Below are 23,274 nucleotides of genomic sequence, written 5' to 3'. Positions count from 1 at the left end.
GCTGCGAGCCCGTCCTGAAGTGAAAGAGGAGAGAGCATTAGCCCTGGTTTCCTTTGTTGCTCTTACTTTTTCCCTCTGGGCCTCTCTTCTCCCTTGGCCTCTCCTGGTCTCCTTGATTGAGGGAGCGGGAGGTAGTTATAATAGTTTACAGTATTATAACTATAATGCTATTATAATAACCAGTTATAATAGCTAGCTGTGTGACCTTGGATTGGCTGTTTATCCTGAGTCTCAGTGTTCTCATCTGTAAGATGGCAATAATGATGATTCTCATTTTGCAGAGTTGTTGGAAAAGTAACCATGGAATGTTTGTGAGTTCCTGTCTTGCATCAGGGGCTCATTAAAAACAGGTGTATTTTCATTTTTTTTTTTTTTTTTTTTTTTCCTAGAGAGCCCACTGTACCCTTTTCTTGGGTTCAAGACCTGGAGCCCTCTCGATTTTCTTTTTTATTGTTGATTTGGCCCCAAAGGCCCCTCTGTACTTCCTCCAGGGCATTTGTATTTCATCCTTAAAAGACTTTTGCTGAGGACCCAGCCTGATGTCATGGAGCTCACAGTCTCGCAGGACAACAGCATAGCCCTGGTGAAGTGTGGTGGCTCTTCTGTCACCTGCCCTGTGTGGGAGCAGCCAGAGGTGGGGATGGGGCTTTCACTCTGAGGAGGGAGCATTTGGTTTGACTCCTGGATGCCAGAGCAGAGGTGGAAAGGATTGAGGAGCAGGCGGAAGGGCACCTAGAGAGATTTATAAGGTGTTGGGAGGATAGTGAGAGCTGCTGTGGCCACCTGGGCTCCCACCCGCAGAGTCTCAGGTGTCACCTCGGCCTTCGTGGCCCCTCAGACTATGACTGCCCTGCCTTCACATCCCGAGCCTCAGGATTTCTGTGTGGGTGGCAGGTGCTTTCGGAACAGATGCCCTTCCGCCTAGTGTGTGCCCTGCTAGTACAGCAGGGGGCCAGCATGCTTCATGCTCCCTGTGAGGGTGGACTGGCGTGCACACGTCCTTCAGCAGTGTCCTTGGGCCAGGTGTGGCACTGAGTCCTGCAGACACCCAGGGAGGAGGCACCGGGTCAGAAATCTGGGGCAGGTGAGGAACATGGGCATCTGCGTCAGGAGATACTTCCTCTGTAAAATCCCCACCTGGGGCCATCATGGCCTGCATTTTGTATGAATACACTTCTGAAGTTATAAAACGTCAGTGGGAAAGAAAAGCTTCAGGGTAGCTTTGCTAAAGCTTCAGTTTGATTCTGTGACTGTTTACTGAGTTGTGATGATACCAAGGACACAGGAGGAATGGGACTTCTTTCTTCAAGGACTTGGCCAGTGAGCAGTTCAACACAAGACAGGTGACAAATACTGTGACCAAGGGAAGCACAGAGGCCATGTGAGCCTGGGGCCTGGACCCTGGGAGCACCTAGGAAGCCCTCCTGGAGGAGGTGGCCCTTTAGCTGGTATTGGTCAGGTGTCTTCTGTTTAAAAGTCGTGGGCGGCTGTATGATTTCCTGTCTCTCCTTTAAGAAAGTCCAACAGACTTGGTTGCTTAAAAGTAGCACAAATTTATTCTTTTCCAGTTAGGGAGGTCAGCAGTCCAAAGTCGGCTCTCCCTGTGGTGGCCCCTGGGGCTCTGGGCTGGCATGGTGTGGGCAGTTGTGGACATTGGAGGAGAGACAGCCTGGGCTCAAGTCTCCCGGGGAAGACTGATGGCTCAGTGTGGACCATGTGTTCCTCCTTGAACCAATCACTGCAGACCTCTGGCTGGAATTGGGGAGCAGCCCTCCCCACACATGGAGTTGGGTGAGGGTCCTCCACAAAACAAGGGAAGTTGAGCAACAAAAATAGCCCACAGAGAACAAAAAACAACAAACCAGCGTGTGTGCCTGCTGGATTCACACAGGACCAGACTGAGTCTGGTCCTCTGAGGAGTACCTGGCCTACATGCAGCATCTGGGTGCACTGTGGGTGGAGGCAGGACCCTGGGCAGAGGCCCCTCTCAGGCTACCTGGTCATGTCCTCTCGATTCCCACACATGCTGGGAGTGTGCAGAGGGTGAACCATTAGCACAACCCTTCTCAAACTTTTTGGTCTCAGATCCCTTTACCCTTTAAAAGATTATTGAGGACCCCAAAGAATTTTTGTTTATGTGAGTTGTGTCTACCAATGTTTACTGCCATAGAAATTACAGCTGAGAAATGTTAAAAATATTTATTTAAAAATAACAAGGCCATGACATGTTAACATAAAAACATTTTTTACAAAAACCAACTATATTATCCAAAACAAAAAAAAAAACAAATTTAAAAGAGTGGGATTCTTTTGCATTTTTGCAAATGTCTTTACAGTCTCCTTAAGAGAGAACAGCTGAAGGCTCCTGTTTGCTTCTGTACTCAGCTTCTGTATTGGCCCGTGTTGCCTTGATTGAAGTATGTGAAGGAAGTCCATCCCGATCTAGTTGGGAGGAATCTCTTAGGTCGTTGTGGATATTCTTTGCTGCTGCACTGAAACCCCACGAGCAGGAGTTTCTTAAGGATTTGTTCTAAAGCGGAGTCTCCACCATGTGAATGAACTTTTCGTGCTCTGACATTAAAGTCCTTTGGTCAGTCTTGCACTTTGGGTAGATGTTTTATTCTCGCAGGATTTTGTGCCATTACGCATTGTTCAGAAAATATTGGTTCATGGAGTCATGCAGACCTTCCAGCTATTGACACATTTAATGGTGTAACCTTAGACGATCACGTTATTTCACTGCCCGTCTCATCAGGGAAGTCTTGAAGAAGTGTGAAGCTGGTAGGCTCAAGGTGGAGGATACAAACGTTTTCAATTCTAATGTTTGCTTGGAAACTCCATTTTTATTACAGTTGTTTTCCCAGAAATGACATGCTCACTTTGTTCACACTTGAGAAGATGTCTGCCAAGTACCCATGTTTTGTCTCTCAGTCATTCTTAGTGAAAATGGTGTTGAATAAAAAAAGCGGTGTGTTCAACGTGCAGCCCAGTCACAGCAAGGCTTCCCCCGGGGGTGACTGTTGCCCTTCAGTTTGCACCAGAAATGCTTGTGTATTTTCCATTTTGTCTAACAAAATTAAGAACGTGTCTACTGAAAGGTCAAGATATAATAAGATTAGTAGTTTTCCTGGCTTCACCACCGATGTTCTTACTTGAAGCTGCCTTGTTCTTTTCTGTGAGAGGTTGGGAGGACCTCACTCAACCCAACCAGCCTTGGGTCGAGTGAGGCCCCAGTGGCTTTACTTGCTGCTGCCTCTGCCCCACCGCGCCACCGTAGTGAAGGAGATAACACCTGGTGTCAGGAAAATCATTTGACCTTGTAGAGCCCTGACAGGGTCCTGTTAAACCTTGGGTTTGGGGAATGGACTTAGAGAGCTGCTGTCTTAGAAGGCCAAACCCACTGCTTTTTCTCCTTACTCGCCATTTTAGTATATGGAATTCAACCTCTTCTTGAGGTTCAGATCTTTGGATTCTGTGTCGGCGAGAGAAGATTGAGATCCTGGGCTCGCTGGACGGGATCAGATAACACTCAAAATGGGCCAGGACCCACCAAGAAGCTGGTAACACCTGAAACCTGTCCCCAAATGGCTTTAGCAACAAGAGACTTTGTCCATGTAGCTGAAGTGTCTTGGGGTGACTGGCCCAGGGCTCTAATAATGACATGGGGACCCAGTGGCCCTCGCTCCTGCCTTTTCCTCTCTGCTTATCTTTATGTGTTTCCTGAGGTGGCCCCGGGCGTTTCAGGCTGACCACCTCTCAGCTCAAGGACTGTATTCCCTCTCTCATGCTCCCTGGGTCCCCTGCAAGACGGTCCTGCCCTAGGGCTGTATTTCAGCACCTGCACCTGGTGTCCCCGTGTGGTACCCAACCTTTACAGCTGTACAAAACATCCCTTCGTGTCCCCATCCGGAAGCAGCCACAGAGGCCAGGAGAGTCGTGCTCTTGAGTCTGGCCCACGGGAGTAGGGGTGGGGCGGAGGGTTCTCTGGAGGTAGATTTTATTTCTCCATTTTATTTTTATTTCTGAAAAGGCAATTCGCATAGTTCAAAGTTGACAAGGATACCCAGGAAAAATGAATCATCCCATGGCGACCCCAGGCACCTGGTGTATCACCCTCTAGATACAGTGTGTTATTGTACAACTTTCATAAATTCTAAGCAAATGCAACGAATATATACCTACATTTATTTTTCCTTTTTGAAATGCAAATGGTACTTCCCAGGGAAGGCAGCGTGGGTGCCAGCCAGCAACAAAGTCCACTTGTCTAGGATTTGCAGAGTGTGGGTTTGGGGGATGGAGGTTCCTCTGGGATTTAGTGGGAGGCAGAAGCCCTCAGGATTGCTGTGACCACTGTAGCCCTTACAGCTCTTCTCTTTATTTGAATGTGACTGGCACAGGTCATCCGGGAAGCCCACGGGACCCTCAGGCGGGCAGGATGAACGACTGGCACAGGATCTTCACCCAAAATGTGCTTGTCCCTCCCCACCCACAGAGAGCACGCCAGCCTGTGAAGGAATCCACAGCTTTCCAGTGTGTCCTCAAGTGGCTGGACGGACCGATAATTAGGCAGGTAACAAAACATGCTGTTAGCAGATACATGTTGTGATTGCTCTTAGCTGAGATGTGGCTTCCCGTTAACGTACGATGGTCCCTGGCTTTCAATGGTTTGATTTTTGATTTTGCTACTTTATGGTGGTACCCATACCGCCATTCTGTTTCTCACTTTCAGTGCTGTTTTCAATATATTACATGAGATACCCAACATTTTATTTAAAAATAGGATTTGTGGGCCAGGCGTGGTGGCTCAAGCCTATAATCCCAGCACCTTGGGAGGCCGAGGCAGGCAGATCACAAGGTCAGGAGATCAAGACCATCCTGGCTAACATGGTGAAACCCCCGTCTCTACTGAAAATACAAAAAATTAGCTGGGCTTTGTGGCGGGCGCCTGTAGTCCCAGCTACTTGGGAGGCTGAGGCAGGAGAATGGCGTGAACCTGGGAGGCGGAGCTTGCAGTGAGTCAAGATGGCGCCACTGCACTCCAGCCTGGGCCACAGAGCGAGACTCCGTCTCAAAAAAAAAAAAAAAAAGTATTTGTGTTAGATGACTTTGCCCAATTGTAGATACATGCAAGTGTTTTGACCATGTTTAAGCTGGGCCACGCTAAGCTCTGATGTTTAGTAGGTTAGTGTATTAAATGCATTTGAACTTAGGATATTTTCAACTTAAACGGGGTTTATCGGGATGGAATCCCATCATAGGTCGAAGAGCATCTGTATTGATTTTCACTTATTCACTTGCGTCTTATACCACCATACCCATTACCTTGGATCTTGGCAGTATTTGGAGGCAAAGTGGCCCATCAGCAAAGAGAATCTGATTCAGTGACATGGTCAGCACTTTTGACACTGGGTAGGGTTTCTTTATGCCCACAGTGGAGCAATTTAAAAACCCAAGTACTCTGGTTTCCTGGGTTATTTCTGAGCCAGGTGGCCTTGTGCATGGCTCAGCATGGCCCGCGTTCAGCCTGGCAGTGAGGACTGCAGGGGCTGAGCTCCGGGCATTCTGGCAGCTCTGTGCGTGGCTGGATGTACCACGGCCTTGGGCACACTCAGACCTGGGCCCTGATGGCGTCACATCCATCTGTGCCCTTCAGCTGGCGGGGAACCTGCTAGATAAGCTGGTGCTTCTGTGCTGTTGCCCATAGGACACCCACACGATTGCATTGTCCTCGTGAGGCCCAATGGCCCATGGGGATGCATGAGAAGGATCAGTCTTGCCATTGTCAACCCTTTTTACAGGATTTGGCTTGGCAAGGCCGTTTTCCTCTGCAGCTGGGAGAGTGATATTCACATATATTCAGTTGTTGGAGCCCCGGGTCTGTGACTAATTTACTATTATTAAATCACTGATGTTCTGTATCGTTCAATTCCAAGCCCTCGGATTGAGTACCTGCTGTGTCTTTGCCGCTGTGGTAGGTACTGTGGTGGCTGCTGCTTTCACAGCTTTACTTCCAGCACTTCACTGTGTTAATTCACTTAATCCTCAGAGCAGCTCTGTGAAGCTGCCACCACCTTACTCCCATTTTATAGAAGAGCAGCAGAACCTACTAAGTAAGAGTGGAGCCAGCAGCCCAGGCGATGTCTTTAGCTGGGATGCCACCCTCCTTGTCTGGCTCAGCCGCCTTCCAGAAGCTCACAGGATAGTTGATAGCAGCACATCCCTCTTTCCTAGGAAGTTTGCAAAGGAAATTTTATTTCCCCATTTCATTTTATTTTTATTTGTGAAAAGGTAATTCACGTATTTCAAAGTTGACAAGGATACACAGGAAAAGTGAATCATCCCATGGCATCCCAGCACCTGGTGTATCACCCTAGATACAGTGTGTTTTTGTACAACTTTCATAAATTCTAAGCAAATACAAGTAAACATACCTGCGTTTATTTTTCCTTTTTAAAATGCAAATGGTACTTACTGTATTCCATTCTGTACCTTTCTTTCTTTTTTTTTTGAGATGAGGTCTCACTCCGTCACCCAGGCTATAGTGCAGTGGTGTGATCTCAGCTCATTGTAAACCTCCTCCCGCTGAACTCAGCCTCCCAGGTAGCTGGGACCTTCCTCTCCTTCCTCAGCCTCCCAGGTAGCTGGGACCGCAAATGTGCGCCACCTCACCCGGCTAAGTTTTCGTGTTTTTGGTAGAATCAGGGTTTCACCATGTTGGCCAGGCTGGTCTCAAACTCCTGAGCTCAGGTGATCTGCCTGCCTCAGCCTCCCAAAGTGCTGGGATTACAGGTGTAGCCCATGCCCGGCCCTGTACCTTGCTTTTCAAAAAAATTCAGGTGGTATGTCTTATCGATCATTCATGTTATTACATGAAGAAAATTTTCTTGTTATTTCTGAAGACTGCACGGTATTTCTTTGTATGAATGAACCTTTATTTATTTATTTATTTATTTATTTATTTATTTATTTATAGACAGAATCTGGCTGTGTCGCCCAGGCTGTAGTGCAGTGGTGCGATCTTGGCTCACTGCAAGCTCCGTCTCCCGGGTTCACGCCATTCTTCTGCCTCAGCCTCCTGAGTAGCTGGGACTACCGGTGCCCGCCACCACACCTGGCTAAGTTTTTGTATTTTTAGTAGAGATGGTCTTTCACCGTGTTAGCTAGGATGGTTTCGATCTCCTGACCTCGTGATTTGCCCGCCTCGGCCTCCCAAAGTGCTGGGATTACAGGCATGAGCCACTGCGCCCAGCGGAGCCATCATTTATTGAGTGAGGCCCTGATTGATGAACATTTAGACTTTTCCCAGTCATTTGCTGTCACAGACACTGCTACAGTGAATAACCTCATTTTATTTCATGTACAGATAATGTCAGAATGATACCTAGAAGTGGAATTCCTGATCCAAAGTCATATGTTAAAAGTTATTTAAAACCCAATTACATGTTGTTTACAAAAAAGTGCACTTTAAGCATAAAGACATAAACAGGTTGCAAGTAGAAGGGTGGAAAAATATAAACCATATACATACTAAGCAAAGAAAGCTTTGCGTCTGTGCTAGTAGCATAAAAAGTAGATTTCAAGGTGAAGAGTATTCCCAGAAATAAAGGGGCACTTCATAAAGACAGTGATCTTCAAGGAAACATAACAATCCCTAAATGTGCATGCATTTGTGTTAGGGGCTGCCAAGACCACCTCCCAGGTTTGAAGAGTCTCTAAGAGGACTCACATGACTCAGCATGTAGTTGTACTCTCAGCTAAGGTTTATGGCAGCAGAAGGATACAGAGCAAGATCAGCAAAGGGAGGAGGCATATGGGGGATGTCTGAGGGAAGAGGGTACAAACTTCCAAGAGTCCTCTCTCAGTTGAATCACATAGGACGCGTTTGATTCCTCCAGCAATGAATCCTAACAACACACGTGAAATGTGTAACGTCCAAAATTCCAGACTCTTAGAAGGGAAACATGTGTTTAGCATAAGCCACAGTACATAAACGGATTAGGCACAGTGAGCCCCTCTTACCAGTTACGTGGTAGGAACTCTCCTGAAATCTGAGTTCCCAGACTCCAGCAAAAGGCCAGACTTCTAAGTTGGTCTTTCAGAGCATAACAGTCAGGTCTGCTCTGGTAACTCTTTTGTACAAAAGAGCAAAATTGGACAGAACTAAAGGGAACTATATTCAGATTCATAATCATGGTTGGAGACTTTTAACTCTTCTCTCAATTATTGAAGAAACAAATAGATCAAAAAACTCCTAAGGATTTGGAAGCTCTGACGAATACTGTCAGTCACCTTGTTCTCTTAAACGCTACTCCCAAGAAAGCTAGAGTACACGTTCTTCCCAAGTATACCGTCAATCACCTTGTCATCTCTTAAACACCACTCCCAACAAAGCTAGAGTACACGTTCTTCCCAAGTTTATATGGAACAGTCATTAAGATAGACCCTCTGCTGGGCCATTAAAATGTCTCAATACATTTCAAAGAACCCAAATTATAGAGTATGTTTATTGACTACTGTGCTTTTAAGTTATAAATAAATAATATGAGATCTAGAAAATCCTCAAATAGTAGGAAATTAACATACCGGATCAAAGAACAATTAATAGGGAAATTAGAAAATAATTTGAACTGAATAATGGAAGAAAATATACAGATGTGTAGGATATAGCTAATACAGTTCTTTGAGGGAAACGTATAGCTTTACATGACTATATTAGAAAAGAAGAAGGTATAAAATCAGTGACCTCTGCTTCCTCCTTAACAACCTAAATAAAGGAACAAATTACGTACAAAGTAACTAGAAGAAAGGAAATGGTAAATCCAGTTATGCATGGTTGCTTGACAATGGGGATACATTCTGAGAAATGGCGTTGTTAGGCGATTTTGTCCCTCACTGTGCAGACATCATAGGATGTACTTACACAAACCTAGATGGTGAAGCCTGCCTCACACCCAGGCTCCATGGCATAGCCTAGTGCTTCTAGGCTACAAACCTGTATGCACATTACTGAATACTGTTGGCAATTGCAACACAACGGTATATCAAACATGGAAAAAACAGTAAAAATATAGCATTACAACCTTAAGGGGCCAGTCATACATACAATCTGTTGCTGATCGAAATGTCATTATGTTACCCATGATCGTATATGAGCAGAAGTTAATAAAGGACAAGTAATGGAGAAAATCAGCCAAGCTAGAAGTTGTTTCTCTGAAAAGATTGATAAAATTGATCAAGACAAAAAAAAAAAAAAAGAAAACACAGGCTACCAGTATTAAAATGAAAGAAGCATCATGATAACATATGCTATAGAGGTTAAAAATATAATGTTGAATTTTATCAGATACTAAAGGAAGAAGTAAGACGAATTCTAGACAAACTCAGAAAACAGAGGAGGAGGGAATACTTCCCGGCTCATTTTTTGAGGCCACCATAATTCTGATACCCAGTCAAGGGCACTACAAAAAAGTACAGGCTGGTATCCCTCATGAATGTTAACGCAGCAGCCCTGAAACTATTAGGACAACAAAGCCAGCAGTATGTATAAATGGTGGGGTATTAGGATCAAGTGGGGCTTATTGCAGGAATGCAATGTTGGTTTTATATACAAAGATCAATCAAAATGCAGTGTTTAAAAGACAATAAATAGAATTTATATAAATTCTATAAATAGAGTTTGGAAATAGATGATACAAAGGTTTGGTGTAGATAGTCTTACAAGTTTTTTTTTTTTTTTTTTTTTTTTTTTTTTTTTTTTTGAGATGGAGTCTCGCTCTGTCACCCAGGCTGGAGTGCAGTGGCCGGATCTCAGCTCACTGCAAGCTCCGCCTCCCAGGTTTACGCCATTCTCCTGCCTCAGCCTCCCGAGTAGCTGGGACTACAGGCGCCCGCCACCTCACCCGGCTAGTTTTTTGTATTTTTTAGTAGAGACAGGGTTTCACCATGTTCGCCAGGATGGTCTCGATCTCCTGACCTCGTGATCCGCCCGTCTCGGCCTCCCAAAGTGCTGGGATTACAGGCTTGAGCCACCGCGCCCGGCCTAGTCTTACAAGTTTGTATAATTTTAGTTGTTTTGAGAATTAATAGCTTTAGATAATGGCCAAAACTTTCTTCCCTGTGAAAGGTGTTGGCTGAAGAATATTACATGCTTGTTTTGAATTCAGGGCACTTTGTTAATGGTTTTAGTATATTTCTCATACTGTCCCATTTACTTTTTTTGTTTAGTTTAATTTTACCATGATCATTGATTACATTTCTTTATTTTGGGGTAGGTATTTCAGTGCAGTTTGATATTCACTGGGCACCACGACGTTTGGAGCTGTGCAGATGACAGGGTTGACTCTGTCCTATACTGTGCCTTCAGGAGCTCTCAGTGGATTCTTGTTTGAACAGGCTGGGTGTGAGTAGCGTAGAGGTGGCGTTCTGGAAAGAAGTCCCAGCCAGCGACGGTTCTGGGAGCCACGGGATCCTGCCTGAGGATGGCCTCCTGAGAGTGCAGGAGAGGAGGAGGTGGCGGCGCTGGGGGAACCCGGGCAGTCCCGGGTGAGGAGGGGCACGTGCAGAAGCTTTGCCTAGACCCCAGGGACAGAGCAGGGAACACACTTATTCGAGACCCACGTCCTCACAGAGCTCACATTCTAGATGGGGCGGCAGACAGTCAACATGGAAAAGCCAGGGGATTGCTCTGGGGAGAGATGAGGCAGGCTCAGAGGGTGGGTCTGAATGCGGGAGGAGCTGAGGAGGAAGAGGGACAGGGAGGCAGCGTGCTTATGGGAGCTGGGTCCAGGCCCCGGCAGCATAGTGATGGGAGCCGGGCTTGAAGTATTCAGACCTGCTCTGCTTGCCTTCCCCGTCCCCATGGATAACACCACCTCCCGCCAGGTTGCTTTACTTGAGATGTGGGACCAGTGCTGGACCTAGGAGGGCTGGGCCAGCCTAGACAGCTGGCCCTTCCTGCTTCTGTCCCTTCATGACCACGCAGCCGCTCCTGCGAAGCAGCAGAGCCCAGGTGTGCCTGCTTCCTGTCACCCTCCCTGCCCCTCCCTCTCTCACCTGGTTGGTGGCAGCAGCCTTCTAATGGGCCCCTGCTTCCACTCCCGCCCCCGCGTGGCAGCTGCGGGAATTTTCATTCCGAATCAGATTGTGTCATTTCTGCTTAGAATCTCTCCCTGGCCTCTGCATGATTGGAGTGAAAGCCCAGCTTCTCCTCGCACTGGGAGGCCGCCTGAATGTTCCTGCGCCTGGCGCTCATTCCTTCTCTCCTCCCTGGCCCAGCCTGCTGCAGTCTGGTGGGCTTTCTGCTTAGAACGTAGCTAGGATTGGTTTCCATTCAGGGGTGGTGAGGCCAGCGGATCAGGAGACGACTGCAGCTGAGACTCTGTGTGTTACTCAGGGCTCCCAGGACACGGGGCAGGCCATGCCCACAGGCCACCTGGGGAGGCGCAGGTTGCTCAGGAGGCAGGAGGGTTATGGTTTTGTGGGAGGACTGGACTAGGGAGGGTGAGCAGCTGGACAGGCTTGGTGTTGGCCAAGGAGAGTCATGTCATGGTCTCTGAGGTGCAGGGATGGCCTGACGTATCTGCTCATTGACCCTGAGAGAACAGGGCAGAGGGTAGGACTCCTGGGGTGTGTGAGCCAGATGGAGGGAGTGGGACGTGTGGGCTCTGGGCAGGTTGGTTTTCACGTCAGACACGTTCTGACAGGCCTGCCATTTGCCACCCTAGGAATTAACTGGCTCTAGGGGACAGTCTGTCTCGTCACTGAGGCCCCAGATGCCAGAGCATCATTAATACAGAAAATTAGAAAATACAGGCTGGGCATGGTGGCTCACCCCTGTAATCCCAGTACTTTGGGAGGCCGAGGCGGGCGGATCACTTGAGGACAGGAGATCGAGACCAGCCTGGCAAAACCCCCTCTCTACAACAAGTACAAAAATTAGCTGGGTGTGGTGGAGTGCACCTGTGGTCCCAGGTCCCAGCTGCTTGACAGGATGAGGCAGGAGGACTGCTTGAGCCTGGGAGGTGGAGGTTGCAGTGTCCAGACCTCCCGTCTGGGTGACAGATGAGACCCTTTTCTTAAAAAAAAAACAAAACAAAAAACAGGTACTAAATAGCTAAATATAGTTCCTGCACTTCTCGCTGGCTCCTGGAGCATCTGTGCTCTCTTCCTCTCAGGACTTTTGAGTTTGCTCCTCCTCCTGCCTGGCTCCCTCTCCCCAAACCCCCTGTGGTTCTTCTCATGCCCTCCTTGTTCTCAGCTCAAGCAAGGGTCATGTCAGAGAGCCTGCCCTGCCCCGCCCACCTCTCTCCCCGTTCTTCACCCTGTAAGCCCTGTAAGGGCAGAGATTTTGTCTGTTTTGTTCCTTGTTGTTTCCCTAGTTCCTGGAAATGTGGCTGGCAGAGAGTCAATGCGCAGAGTAGATGTTTAAGTAACGTCTGCTAAGTGAATGGGTGAAAGAAAGGTGGAGGACTCTCTGTCTCAGGTAAGAACCTGTCACAGAAGAGCAAAGGCTAAAGCAACACTTGCTGTAAGTGGTAAAGCTCTGGGCAGGGTCCTGCCTGTCTACACTCTGGCTGCTGTGTTTTGTATTTGCAGCCATGATTTCTCAGTTCTCAAAGATCTGCTTTTTCCTTTGCCAACATCACCCCGAAATCTGGGAAGTTGAGGATTTAGAGTTTCTGATTATATCAGGAAGGGCTCATTTGGTTGGAAATGATTAAAAAACCCATCCAAAATGATTTAAATGAGAGGTGATTTGTTAACTCACACAACAAATCCACAGCCAGCATAAGCTTCAGGTGTGACTTGAGCCAGGTCTCAGGTGATGTCACCTGGACTTGTTCCCGCTCACCTCTTGGCTGCCGGCAGCCCCGGGCCTCATCCTGGCAGGCGCGTGTCTCCTGTGGTCATGTCCTCTTGTGCGTCCTGGGCTCTGGCTGAGTCAGAAGCCTGTGTCTGTTCCAAGGGACTGCAGTCTCTCGTTGGCCAGGGGAGGGCAAGTGCTTTGGTTTATAACCCCCCCAAGACCAGTGGCTGTGGGAGACAGGTAGTCCCCCGATAAGGAAACCAGGGTGCTTATACCTAAGCGAGTGGCCCCATGTGCACCCACGTGGCCTGCCAGTGACCGCCTGGCTCCTGGTGCTGAGACTCTTGAGGGCCAATTCCCCGCTGTCTCCTAGGGAGTGCTGGAGGCGCTGTCAGAGGTTGAGTGCCACCTGCGAGTGTCTTTCTTTGATGTCACCTACCGGCACTTCTTCGGGAGGACGTGGAAAACCACAGTGAAGCCGACGAAGAGACCGCCGTCCAGGATCGTCTTTAATGAGGTGGGCCCTGGTGACGGAGGCAGGGGCTGCTCCAAGGCGGAGGGTGGGTGTGCGGGGGGTCCTGGGTGGCAGCCCAGAGAGTGAGGCCTTGCCGAGACCTCACAGGGTGTCTCAGACTTGTGGGTCCCAGCAGCGTAGAACTCAGTCTGGGCACTTTGTTTCCAAACAAAATCTTATGTGGAAGCCAGTTTTCTTAAACAGACGAGAGAGCTCTGCTCTGGTTGAAGGGTCGGGGGCATGGGGGACTTGTCTCAAGGAACCTTGGAGTTCTTGGGAATATTGGGAAATGGTTGACCTCTTCTGTGGCCGCTGCCACTACTGCTCCCTCCCCTCCCCACCCCCACTTCCGACCCTTCCCCCTCCTCCCTCACCTGTCCTCCCTCCCTTCCCCTCTTCCCTCCCTTTCCCTCCCCTTTCCCTCCCCTTTCACCCATCCCCTTTCCCGTCCCCTTTCACCCCCCCCCGCCCACTTCCCTTCTCCCTTGCTCTCCTTCCCCTCCCTGTCCCTTTCCCGTATCCCCTCCCCTTCCCTCCTTTCTTCCCTCCCTCCTGTGTAGAGAAATTAAGATTTAGTAAAGTGACTTGCCCAGGTAGGTAGCAGGTATCAGAGCCTGGACTCACACCTGTGCCTTCTGTCTTGAGACCGGCAGGTGGGTGGGCACTGGTTGAGTAGTGTGTTTTCCCTCGGGTGGTCTTGCGGCTGGCCACCCTGCAGGCCGGCACGCCCTGTCTCTGCGGTTCACTGCACAGCGTGCATTGCATTCAGCACCTGCTCTCTGCAGGGCGTCTTGCTAGGCTCAGGGTGATGATGGCGCTCACCTAACAGAACTGCAGACTGTTGGGGAGACACACCGAGCAGGTAACAGAGTAATTGCAAGTTAAGTTCTTAGGAGGAGACAATAGGAGAGCGCAGAGACCTGCTTTAGGTGGATGATGAGGGAGGCCTCTCTGCTAAGCTGCCGTTTCAGCTGGCACCTACAGGATGAGAAAGAAGCTGGCTCCATGACAAGCAGGGATGAGGCTGCTTCAAGCAGAGCGGGGAGAGCCGGGGGTGTTAGGACAAGAGGAGAGCCCAGGTGTGCCAGTGGGTGGGGTTGGCAGAGTGGCCCTGTTGTGCCTTCTGACTGGGTCCTACAGGGTCTTCTTAGGGACGCTGGCGTTTTACTTTTAAGAGCCGGCGATGTCATGGAGGTCATGGAGGCCTTTCCCATGCCTGGCTGCTGCTTCACAGCTGAACTCGAGTGGGGGCAGTTTAAGAGGGACGGTGTCTGAGCACATTGAGTGTGCAGCAGGGACAGTGTGGAGGCGAAAGAGGTGATGAGAGGGTCTCATCTGTCTTGGTTTGATCTTTCTCAGGTATAGAAGGAGGCCCAAGAGGCCTGGTGTTGTGACAGTTTGTATGAGGAGTAGCAGTGGGGGTGACAGTGGCTGTCCTTTGAGATGTTATTCTAGATAACCACTGCCCAGGCGTGCCTTTTCTGTGGGGCCCTGCTCTGGCCAGTCAGCACCTCTGCCTCGGGCCACAAGCGTGGGGTATGCTTTAGGTGGGTGACGAGGGAGGCCTCCATACCCCACCATCACCCAGTGCTTGGATTGTGTGTGTCTTGACGTGGATGGGTCCTGACTCTTGCCTTTCCTCCCATGGGTAGTAGAGGGAGAGAATGACCTCAGAGGTCAGGAAGCTTCAATAAAAAGCCTGGCTAGAGTGTATGTCATGACAGCTAAAGATGTGTCTGACATGAAGGTTGTGAAACAGCTTATGCAAATACCTCTTAAGAGGGCTGTCTGGCCAGCCGTGTCAGAAAAGGTTTCATGTTGTAAATCACGTGTGTGACTGCGGGTGAGCCCTTAGAGTGCTGTTTCCGCACAGGCAGGGGGTCCCCTCGCCGTGAGTTCCCGGTGGTGACGATGCTGGGCCAATTGCTGGGGATAGGGCTGTTTAGCTTTAGCTTCCTCAGGTGCGCACAGTGAGCCCCACGAAACCTGGTGCTGTGACAGCCGTGTGGCGGGTGGTGAAGGTAGCCATCCTTTACCGGGAGGCTTTTCCTGTGGCCGGGCATCGGCTCAGAAGCATGCCGTCATTTCATGCCTGTCATCCTCCTGTGCAGGTCAGGATCCTGTGTAACCATTTTAAAGAGGAGGACACTGAGGTACGTGGAGATGGAATAACTCTACCAGCTTATTCCCAGGTGGCGAGTGGGGACGGGAGCGACGATCCTGTGCATCTGATGGCACCACCTGCTGTGGCCTCCGTGACCTCCTGCTTCTGAGGAGCCCTGCCTTTTGTTCTGAAATGTTCTGTAGAATGCTGAGGGATGGAGTATGCTCTGAAACCAGGGATGGCTTGCAGTCACCGAGGTGCCGGGTCCAGTTCCCTCCTCCTCCCTCACCCCCTCTGACTTCAGTTCTGCATTTAGAGAGGCTTCGGACCTTCCTAAGGATCCGCGCTGCACAGGCCAGAAGCGGGGGCTTCCATCTCCCTACTCTCTCTCTGGGCTGCAGAATCCTGATCCCTGTAGAATTCCAGTCGTGTGGTAGGGCAGTCTTCGGAAGGGATGCGTCTCTCTGCCTTTCTCGGGATTACATTCGTGCACCCTGAGGGCTTCCGTTGCAGCTGAAGTTGGGCAGCACTTGCATTTCAGCACATCCTGGCAGCTGCGTGTCCTGCCGCCTGTGCAGTTCACGATTCAGATGTGTTAGGGAGACTAGGAGCTGGTGGCTTTTCGGAGTCTGGAATACCTGTGCTGGTGGCTCCAAGGGCAGCCAACTGTGGGAGCCACGCGGCTCAGCCTTGGCCTGTCATCTGGGTGCATCTCTTGTTGAGGCTGGGGATGGGCCCGGGGGACTAATGGAACATAGCCCTTAAAGCCTCTGGAAAAATTTGCACCCTTGGACTTGGAGTTGCTGAAGAAGGGAATGCAGCAAGGACAGTGTGGGGTGGCCAGGGCACTTTGAGCTGTGAGGGTGACGCTGAAGCCCTTGCCCTGTCTGCAGAGCCTGCTGTCTGCAGCTGCTATGCCCTGTGCGGGCAGCAGAGGCCAGTGATGTGCCAGGAATGAATCCCTCCTGCCAAGCTGTTGAGCAGCGTGTTCTGTGCCAGGCAGTTTCCTCCATCTCCTTGGCATTCTCATACAGAGTAAAGATTTTGTTCCAGCTTAGTTAACTAGTTAACTTAATTGTGTGTGCAAATGTGTGTGCGCATCCATGTACACAGTATCTGCTCACAAGTGTGGATGAAGCGCAGAGTGCTCCCAGGAGTGGGCATTCATGGGCATGAGGGTGTGGCAGCATGTTTGCACACTGTCTGCTGATTGCTCTGTCTATGCCCCCGTGGAAATAGAGGTTCATAAAACACCCTTTGCCCTTTTCAGGGGTGATTCTGAGACTTGGCGAAAATCTTCCTCTGGTTTTACTAATTGCCTGGGTTTTTCTGGTCTTTGCCTATCGGCAGTGGGTTGGGGGGATCTGCTTTGGGGTTGGTGAGCTGCCAATAGCAGGGGACTGCATTTGGAGCGCCTATGGCTGTCCAGCCCCCACATGGTAACGCATGGACCCTGCACGCTCGGGTTTTGTGGAGTGCCCGTGTCACACATGACCCCGAGAGAAGGGGCTGTGGCACGACTTTGCAAACAACGATGTCCTGAAAAAGACTTGGAACACAGAAGGCTTGTCTTGATCCAGAGCTGGGATTTTTTGTTTTGTTTTGTTTTGTTTTGTTTTTTTGCAAATGATGAATTATTTACATTGGGCCCGTATGCAGGAGAGCAGTCCCAAGACACTTCTCAGCTCTGAGCTCAGAATTCCGTGTTCTCTGAGACCTTTCCTGGTGGAGAGGAATTGCCTTTCACTTCCTCTGAGCCAGCGAATCATTCATTCAACTTCTAAAAAAGTGTCTTTTAAAAAATAATCCTGGAGGCCCCAGTCCTGTGCAGTTTCTCAGTTTTCTTTTTGAGGTGGACGTACTTTTCCCTTGGATTCTTTCCTTAATGACTGTGGCCGGCATTGGGTGACGGGCTTCTTTTCCCTCCTTTATTTATTCGAGGGGAGTTACTGGGCAGGAATCCTGGTGGTTCTCCAGCAACAGCCTAAACCCCCATCAGGGGAATCTTTCCTCCCAGAGCCCACCAGCCCCAGTGTCACCAAAGCACCTGCCCTGGCAGAGGGACGCAGGTAATTGGGTTGTGCCCCTTCCCATCATCACAGCCATGAGAAAGCCCCTCTTGAGTGGCTCTTACTCGTCAGAGCAATGAGTGCGCTATAATTTCCCGTCGAAAAGCGGATGCCGTCAAGGAATATCAGTGTAACCCACGTGGAACTCCTGCAAGCCCTTCCAGTGCCTGGATTCTTTGGCCTGGCTCTGGAGCTTACAGGAAGCACTGGCTGCAGAGCCCGGCTGCTGCTCCTGTGCTCTTGCTGTTGCTCAGCAGAGGGCAGGCACGTCCTGAACATCATCACAACAAAAGCAAGAAGCCAGCTTCGTGTCCCAGCGAGCTGCTTCCACAGAGGGAGGCTCCATGGCTCTGGGAGGCCAACTCAGGCCCTGTGTGCCTGTCTGTCTGCAGCTGGGGAGAGCTGATTTCCTCTCTGGCACAATGGAAACCACTGCTGTGGTCTTGGAACCTGAAATGAAGATGAAAGAAAATGGTTTTTAGAAGGAGAAATGATTGGTCTCTGTGATGTTTCTAGGGTTTAATTATGCAGTGATTGAACTGCCAGTCATTTGGGGACAATGGAAAGCTGTAAGTTTGTCAGTTTTGTTGTTGTCTGTTCGTAGCACTTTTCCTTTTTTAAGAGATGGGGTCTCACTGTGTTGCCCAGGCTGGAGTGCAATGGTACAGTCCTAGTTCATTGCAGCCTTGGACTCCTGGGCTCAAGTGATCCTCCCTCCTCAGCCTCCCAAGTAGCTGGGACTACAGGCATGCACTACTGCACCCAGCTCAATTTTTTTTATTTTGGTAGAGCTGGGGTTGGATATGTCTTGCTTTGGGTTGTAATCATGCTGCTCACTTACTTTTCTAAGTAAGCCAAGGAGTTGCTCTTTGGATCAGAGGGAGAACTGGCTTTCGCCGTGGGCGTTGAGTTGAGGTAGGGTGGGTTAGCATCCTGCTTCATCACTGATCCCTGTGGGACTTCAGGCAAGTGATTTAAACTCCTTGATCCTAGAGGGTGAGGGATAAAAGACTACAAATTGAGGCCAGGTGCAGTGGCTCATGCCTGTAATCCCAGCACTTTGGGAGGCCGAGACGGGTGGATCACCTGAGGTCAGGAATTTGAGACCAGCCTGGCCAACAGGGTGAAACCCTGTCTCTACTAAAAATATAAAAAATAGCTGGGCGTGGTGGCACACACCCATAAGCCTAGCTACTTGGGAGGCTGAGGCTAGAGAATCGCCTGAGCTCGGGGGGTGGAGCTTGCAGTGAGCTGAGATTCACGACACTGCACTCCAGCCTGGGTGATAGGGCAAGACTCTGTCTCAAAAACAAACAAACAAACACGAACGAAAAATACCCTACAAATTGGGTTCAGTGTTTACTGCTCGGGTGATGGGTTCACCATAATCTCACAGATCACCACTAAAGAACTTCCTCATGTAACCAAATACCTGTTCCCCAAAAACCTATGGAAAAAAAAAAAAATTAATTTGCAAGAAAAAAAACTCCTCCTGACTTCATTTATTTGCTCATGAGAGATAGGAGTTTGCATCCCCTAAGTGCTGCTGGAGTATTAAGTCATGTGCTTTTCCATAAGCAGGGACCCACTGGGCAGTAGTTTTTATTCAACAAATGTTGGTTAAGGGTCTTCTGCGTGCCAGGCTGTGTTTAGGAGCTGGACGTGCAGAGATGGATAAGATGGTGTATTATCCTTTCAGCCAGGATTAAAGTTTACATTTTTACTCCAAATGAGAGTTTCTCGACCTTGGCACTGCTGACATTGTGGGCTGGATAATTCGTGGGGCAGGGGGCTGTCCCTGTCCCTGTCATGATGCTTTGCTGTGGAAATCGACGGGCTCCCCTGATCCCTGCTGTGTTTGAGGGGTAGTGTCTGGGAAGCCGTCCGAACCTGCAGTGTGAGTCTGAGCCGGAGGGTAGGAACTACATGAAGTCTCTGCATTATTTGCCTGGCTGAAAATACCCTGTTAAAGGCTTATTAAAACAGTTTTTTGGAAGGGACTCATTCTGTTCCTGCTCAGCTCCTCTCTGGCCTTGCTGCCCAGCATCGTCTGAGGAGCCCATGTCATGCAGGTGCCGGGTTGCGTGGCCGTGCTGTGGGGGGTGCCTGGCTGCAGCCTCTTCATCCAGGCACATCAGCAGAGGCCCAATTCCACTTCCATCACCGTGGGTGAAAAATGGAAACTTGGCCCCGAGGCAAAATGGTGTCCGTGGTTTTGAAGATGAAGGCACCAAGACAGGAGCATTTAAATGATTTATTAATCTGTTTATGCTGTCAAGGAGGAAACTTGACCAGTGCAGATGAGTGAGCTGCGGTGCAGGGGTGACAGAGAGCCTGCCTCCTCTGTCTCAAGTGGCCTTCCCCTGCAGGCGATTTGATGGGCTTGACTTAACCTTTTAATCGTGCAATTTCAGTTGATGCAGAGAATGTTCCTTTCCGAATGTAAGGCAGTGGCGTTCCTTAAGTTTCCCTAGACTGAAGGGCTTGTGTACAGGTATTCCTCAGCCGGGTGCTGCTGGCTGAGTAAGGCGAGAATTGGGGTGGTCAGGCACTCGTGACCTGGTCGAATGTGACTTTGCCGGGATGACCTGAGGGGTGCAGCCATGCGTCTCAGTTGCTCGTAGGTTTGTGCCTGCCTCATCTGTCCTTTACGAAGCCTTCGAGGCTGGAGCTTCTTGAAAGCTGACTTATGTTTTCCAGGTTCCTTATAAATTCTTTAGCTTGGGGCTGTTCCCACACTGGAGGGTCAGTAAATGATTTTGAAAAGAGCATATGTCCTTATCAATCGGTAATTGTACTGGTACAACCATCTGAACTTTTCAGACACAGTGCACTTGGAGTGGCCGACTCTTCTGATTAAAGATGGATTCTTCAGATTCTAAGGTTGGATCAGCTGAGACAAGCAGCTCTGGGGCTCTGTTGCTGCTGCTGTTGTTTTTGGCCTCAGAGTGATTATTTTTAGTGGTAAACAGAAGGGAGAGGCATAGCCATAAACTTGTACTTGGGACATGCCCGTAGCCGCGGGTTCCACCTGGTTCAGGTAGAGTAATTTCAAGGTGACCTCTAAGCTGGCAGATTGTTGTTGCTCTGTATCACAGTTGAAAATGTTTGTTTTATTGCCAATAGAGAAAGTGGGTAGTGTTCGTAAGACTGATATGAACAGGTATAAATAGAAAAGGTGAGATAATGACCAACTCGACTTTGCAGTGGGGCTTTTTAAAAGCAGTTCTTGAGTCTTGGAAACAAACATAATTCTCTCTTAGTCCAACCACCTGTCAGCTGTAAGTGGTCATTATTTCATCATATTGCAATAAAAGATAATAGAATAACGATTTATATCTCATGGCTGATGTTTTAATGCGTCTCTCTGTTATCCTGGGCTGACAGTCTGTGATTACAGTAAACGTTTTCTCGGTGACACCATGGTAATGACTCGTTAATAGCAGGATTATTCCAAGTTTAAGTCATAGAGCAGAAGACCAGCCTCGGCTCTCCTTACCTCTTTCTGCCTTGGGGGGGCGGCCTCTGTGCTCAGCTAGTGACCTGTGCTTTGCCCCCCAGCTGGGGTGTTGGGGTATGGGCTCAGCACCACTCCTGATGCCTGGGGATGAACTTTCCCTGTTGATTAGCAAACTCAATTGGTGGCTCCATCTCTGTCTACTGTGCTTATGGCATTCCTTTTTTTTTTTTTTTTTTAAAGACAGTGTTGCACTCTGTTACCCAGGCTGGAGTGCAGTGGCATGATCTCGGCTTACTGCAACCTCTGCTTCCCGGGCTCAAGTGATTCTCCTGTCTCAGCCTCCTAAGTAGCTGGGACCACAGGTGTGTGCCACCATGCCTGGCTAATTTTTGTATTTTTGGTGGGGATGGGGTTTTGCTATGTTGCCCAGGTGATCTTGAACTCCCGAGCTCAAGTGATCCTCCTGCTTCGACCTCCCAAAAGGGCTGGGATTACAGGTGCGAGCCACCACCCCAGGTCCCTTAATTTTAAATAAAAACAACTGCATTGAATTTAATGCAATAGAAAAGCAGCAGCAGAGTGAAGGTGCTTTCATTCCCAAGCGGGAGCGCCCATATGAGATGCGGAGAGGGGTGAGTCTCCTGTGCTGTCCTCCCAGGCCCCCTCTCCCTGGGCCTAGCAGGAAGGCGGAAGCAGAGACTGGCCGTTTGCATGTTGGAAATGGAAAGGTGTGAGTGGAAAACCTCTTAAGATCAATTTGAATATCATCTACTTGGCTTAGATCTTGAGGAATCTTTTAATAAAATGATCTCAAGGTGATTTTCGGCATAAAAAGGCTTGAGTCTTTTGGGCTCTGAACTGGGGATAATTACTTAGCACCTAAAGAAATACAAGGATTCTTCTTGTTAATAGTTCAAATACAGTTAGTTCAGATGGAACTCAAAATGGTTATGCACGAAGCAGCACTGGGAGGGTGTGTTGTCTGTGTTGAGTGTCAGGCGATGCTGGGAGCGGGAGTTGATCAGCACGCATGTGTGTTTGTAGTGGTGGATGTGTTATGTCTTGGGCTGATCTCACCGTGGTCCTACCTGGTGTCCCGCTGCAGGGTTGGGTACATAGCCGCTCTAGCCCCTTTCTGCTCTAGTGGGCCTGGGGGCTGTTGGTGTTTCTTGTGGTGGAATTCCTAGGGGATGGAAAGTTCCTGGAGCGGAAGCAGCAGTCGTCTGATGTCCTGGATGTTGGGTGCTCTGGAATAAAGCGCTCCGACACCAGTGTTTGAGTCTGAGGGAGTTACCTCAGTGTGCCCGCTTCCCTGGCATCCTGCAGAGATACGGTGCACCACATGAGGGCATGGTAGAGGGTTCCAGATGCCGTGGCACGTGTAGGAAGGCGGTCTTGGGGGTGGGGACAGCACCCATGTCCTCTTTGTGTGTGTCCTGATCACTCAGACCGTCCTCTGGCTTCTGTTCTGCAGCCCTTGTATTTTCACACATCCTTAAACCACCCTCATATCGTGGCTGTGGTGGAAGTGGTCGCTGAGGGCAAGAAACGGGATGGGACCCTCCAGACATCGTCCTGTGGATTTGGAATTCTTCGGATCTTCAGCAACCAACCGAACTCCCCTACCTCTGCTTCCCAGGACAAAAGGTACCTGCCTTGTTTCCTCAACCGTGGGGTTTGCCAGTGTCTGTCGGTTTTTTTTTTTTGAGATGGAGTCTCGCTCTGTCGCCCAGGCTGGAGTGCGGTGGCCTGATCTCGGCTCACTGCAATCTCCGCCTCCCAGGTTCACGCCATCTCCTGCCTCAGCCTCCCGAGTAGCTGGGACTACAGGCGCCCACCACCACGCCCGGCTAGTTTTTTTTTTTTTTTTTTTTTTAGTAGAGATGGGGTTTCACCATGTTAGCCAGATGGTCTCGATCTCTTGACCTCGTGATCCGCCCGCCTCGGCCTCCCAAAGTGCTGGGATTACAGGCGTGAGCCACCGCACCCGGCCTTTTTTTTGAGACAGAGTCTCACTCTGTCAACCAGGCTTGAGTTCAGTGGTGTAATCTCGGCTCACTGCAACCTCTGCCTCCCGGATTCGAGCAATTCTCGTGCCTCAGCCTCCCAGGTAGCTGGGATTACAGGTGCCACGCCCGGCTGATTTTTGTATTTTTATAGAGATGGGGTTTTGTCATGTTGACCAGGCTGGTCTCGAACTTCTGACCTCAAGTGATGCAGCTGCTACCACACCCGGCTGATTTTTGTACTTTTAGTAGAGATGGGGTTTTGCACCTGGCCAAATTCCAGCATCTTTCTATGGTGGTGTAACTGCTCGTCTTA

The 23,274-nt window shown here is 49.4% G+C and overlaps 1 protein-coding gene across 20 annotated transcripts in view; it reads left to right on the top strand.

The window, feature by feature from the left end:
• Nucleotides 1-23,274, top strand: part of NPHP4 (nephrocystin 4) — a 134,287-nt gene that overhangs the window by 1,635 nt on the left and 109,378 nt on the right. For 14 of the 20 annotated variants that reach the window (XR_002520789.2, XR_002520788.2, XR_002520791.2 and 11 more), the window contains exons 2-4: nucleotides 4,493-4,570; nucleotides 13,179-13,322; nucleotides 22,427-22,599. Coding sequence is in view for 15 of the 20 variants with exons in the window: in XM_021935455.2 (XP_021791147.1) it covers nucleotides 4,493-4,570; nucleotides 13,179-13,322; nucleotides 22,427-22,599 (395 nt within the window). In the remaining 5 variants the exon portion in view is untranslated. Of the gene's footprint in view, nucleotides 1-2; nucleotides 3,561-4,397; nucleotides 4,571-13,178; nucleotides 13,323-22,426; nucleotides 22,600-23,274 lie in introns of those variants that run through there. The other 6 variants (XM_003891021.4, XM_021935437.2, XM_009180901.4 and 3 more) reach the window with 2 other exon arrangements.

Source organism: Papio anubis, chromosome 1 (assembly GCF_008728515.1).
Source record: "Papio anubis isolate 15944 chromosome 1, Panubis1.0, whole genome shotgun sequence".
Taxonomy (NCBI): Eukaryota; Metazoa; Chordata; class Mammalia; order Primates; family Cercopithecidae; genus Papio; species Papio anubis.
This window is presented reverse-complemented; position numbering and strand designations above follow the sequence as displayed.